Source organism: Rhinopithecus bieti, unplaced genomic scaffold (genome assembly GCF_001698545.2).
Source record: "Rhinopithecus bieti isolate Rb0 unplaced genomic scaffold, ASM169854v2 scaffold_75175, whole genome shotgun sequence".
NCBI lineage: Eukaryota > Metazoa > Chordata > Mammalia > Primates > Cercopithecidae > Rhinopithecus > Rhinopithecus bieti.
In genome coordinates this window covers 18,764-20,531 of record NW_016827701.1, presented here as the reverse complement: position 1 = coordinate 20,531, position 1,768 = coordinate 18,764, and the positions used below count along the sequence as shown (strand labels likewise).

Below are 1,768 nucleotides of genomic sequence, written 5' to 3'. Positions count from 1 at the left end.
CCCAAATCTCATGTCGAATTGTAATCCCCACCTGTTGAAGGAGGGGCCTGGTGGGAGGTGACAGAATCATGGGGGCGGACTTCCCCCTTGCCATTCTTGTGACAGAGTTGTCACAAGATCTGATTGTTTGAAAATGTGCAGCCCTTCCCCGTTCGCGCACGTTCTCTCTCTCTTCCTCCTGCTCCAATATGTGAAGAAGGTGCTGGCTTCCCCTTCGCCTTCCGCCATGATTGCACGTTTCCTGAGGCCTGCCCAGAAGCAGAAGCCTGCACAGCCTGCAGAACCATGAGGCAAGTAAACCTCTTTTCTTTATGAATTACCCATTCTCAGGCAGTTCTTTATAGCAGTGTAGGAACGGACTAATACGCCCACCCTATCTGAGCACGCTCAGCAAAGTTGCAGTACCCAAGATCAACCTGCAACAATCAGTGGTATTTCCGTACCCTAGCAGTGAATAACATGGATGAACCCTGATGAAACCATTATGCTAAGTGAAAGCAGCCAGACACACAAGGCCTCACATTTGGTCGTATGATTCCATCTATAGGAAATCTCCAAAACAGGCTAACCTCTACGGACAGAAAGCAGATTGACAAGTGGTTGCCAGGGGCTATCGGGAACGTGCGTATGGGCGGGGGGAGAGGGGTGTGTGTGGCGGGGTGTGGGGGTGTGGTAGTGGTGGTGTGGAAGGAGACGTGTGGCAAGTGACTGCTTATAGGTGCAGGGGTTTCAGTTTCTTTTGGGGGTGTTGAAAATGTTTTGGAACTAGGTGGTTGTGACGGATGTGCAACATTGTGAAGGCGTGGCACCCACTCTCCCCTCGCCCACCCCTCTGTCTTTCCCACAATGTTCCCATCCGGTAGAAAGGGTGAGTTCCCACTGGCAGAGAGAGGGTCATGAGCGGGATTCCCCCTCCCCCCACCATGGCCCTCCAGCCACTTCTAGGCCCAGGCCTGCTCCCTCGAGGCCAATGGGAAAGCGCCGAGGTCACCTGATGGACGTGTCCCTTGTGAGGCCGTCACCGCGTGCGTGCCCGTCACCGCGTGCGTGCCCGTCACCGGACGTGCGTGCCCATTGGTCTCGGCTCCCCAGCCAATGAGGGGCTGGGCCCTGGTCGCTAGGATACACTGTACTGGACGCGGTAACTGTCATCTTGAGAGCCATCTTGTCTAGCTAGGGCAAGCTGAGATAGCACCCTCAACACCCAGCATGTCGGGGAGGAGGAGCCATCGCCGGTCCTCCGGGGCTGGCGGCCGGGGGCGGACCTGCTCTCGCACCGTCCGAGTGGAGCTTTCGTTTTCGGTGAGCCAGGTGGAGCGCGGTCTACGGGAGGGCCACTACGCTCAGCGCCTGAGTCCCACGGCGCCGGTCTACCTCGCTGCGGTTATCGAGTACCTGACCGCCAAGGTCCTGGAGCTGGCGGGGAACGAGGCCCAGAACCACGGAGAGAGGAACATCACTCCACTGCTACTGGACATGGCGGTTCACAACGACAGCCTGCTGAGCACCCTCTTTGACACAACCACTATCTCTCAAGTGGCCCCCGGCGGGGACTAGCTTCTGACGCCCAGCCCCTGGGACCTGGCAGGTCCACTCGTCCACCCACCGAGCCCCAAACTCCCGGCCTCAAATCCCTCGGCCCGAACCCCCGGCCTTAAACACCCCCCACCACCCGGGCCCCAAAGTCTTGGGCCTTCATTAATTCTGCCAATAAAATGTTTAAAGGAACCCACCTGCCTGCTTCAGTCACTTTGCCTTGGGGTGGGGG

General features: G+C 57.9%; 1 protein-coding gene across 1 annotated transcript; it reads left to right on the top strand.

Annotated features, from left to right (window-relative positions):
• Nucleotides 1-326: 326 nt before the first annotated feature.
• On the top strand, nt 327-1,731 carry LOC108523457 (histone H2A-Bbd type 2/3). Its single transcript, XM_017864078.1, has one exon. The coding sequence runs from the start codon at nt 1,210-1,212 to the stop codon at nt 1,555-1,557; it is 348 nt and encodes a 115-aa protein (XP_017719567.1). The 5' UTR covers nt 327-1,209; the 3' UTR covers nt 1,558-1,731.
• Nucleotides 1,732-1,768: the final 37 nt, after the last annotated feature.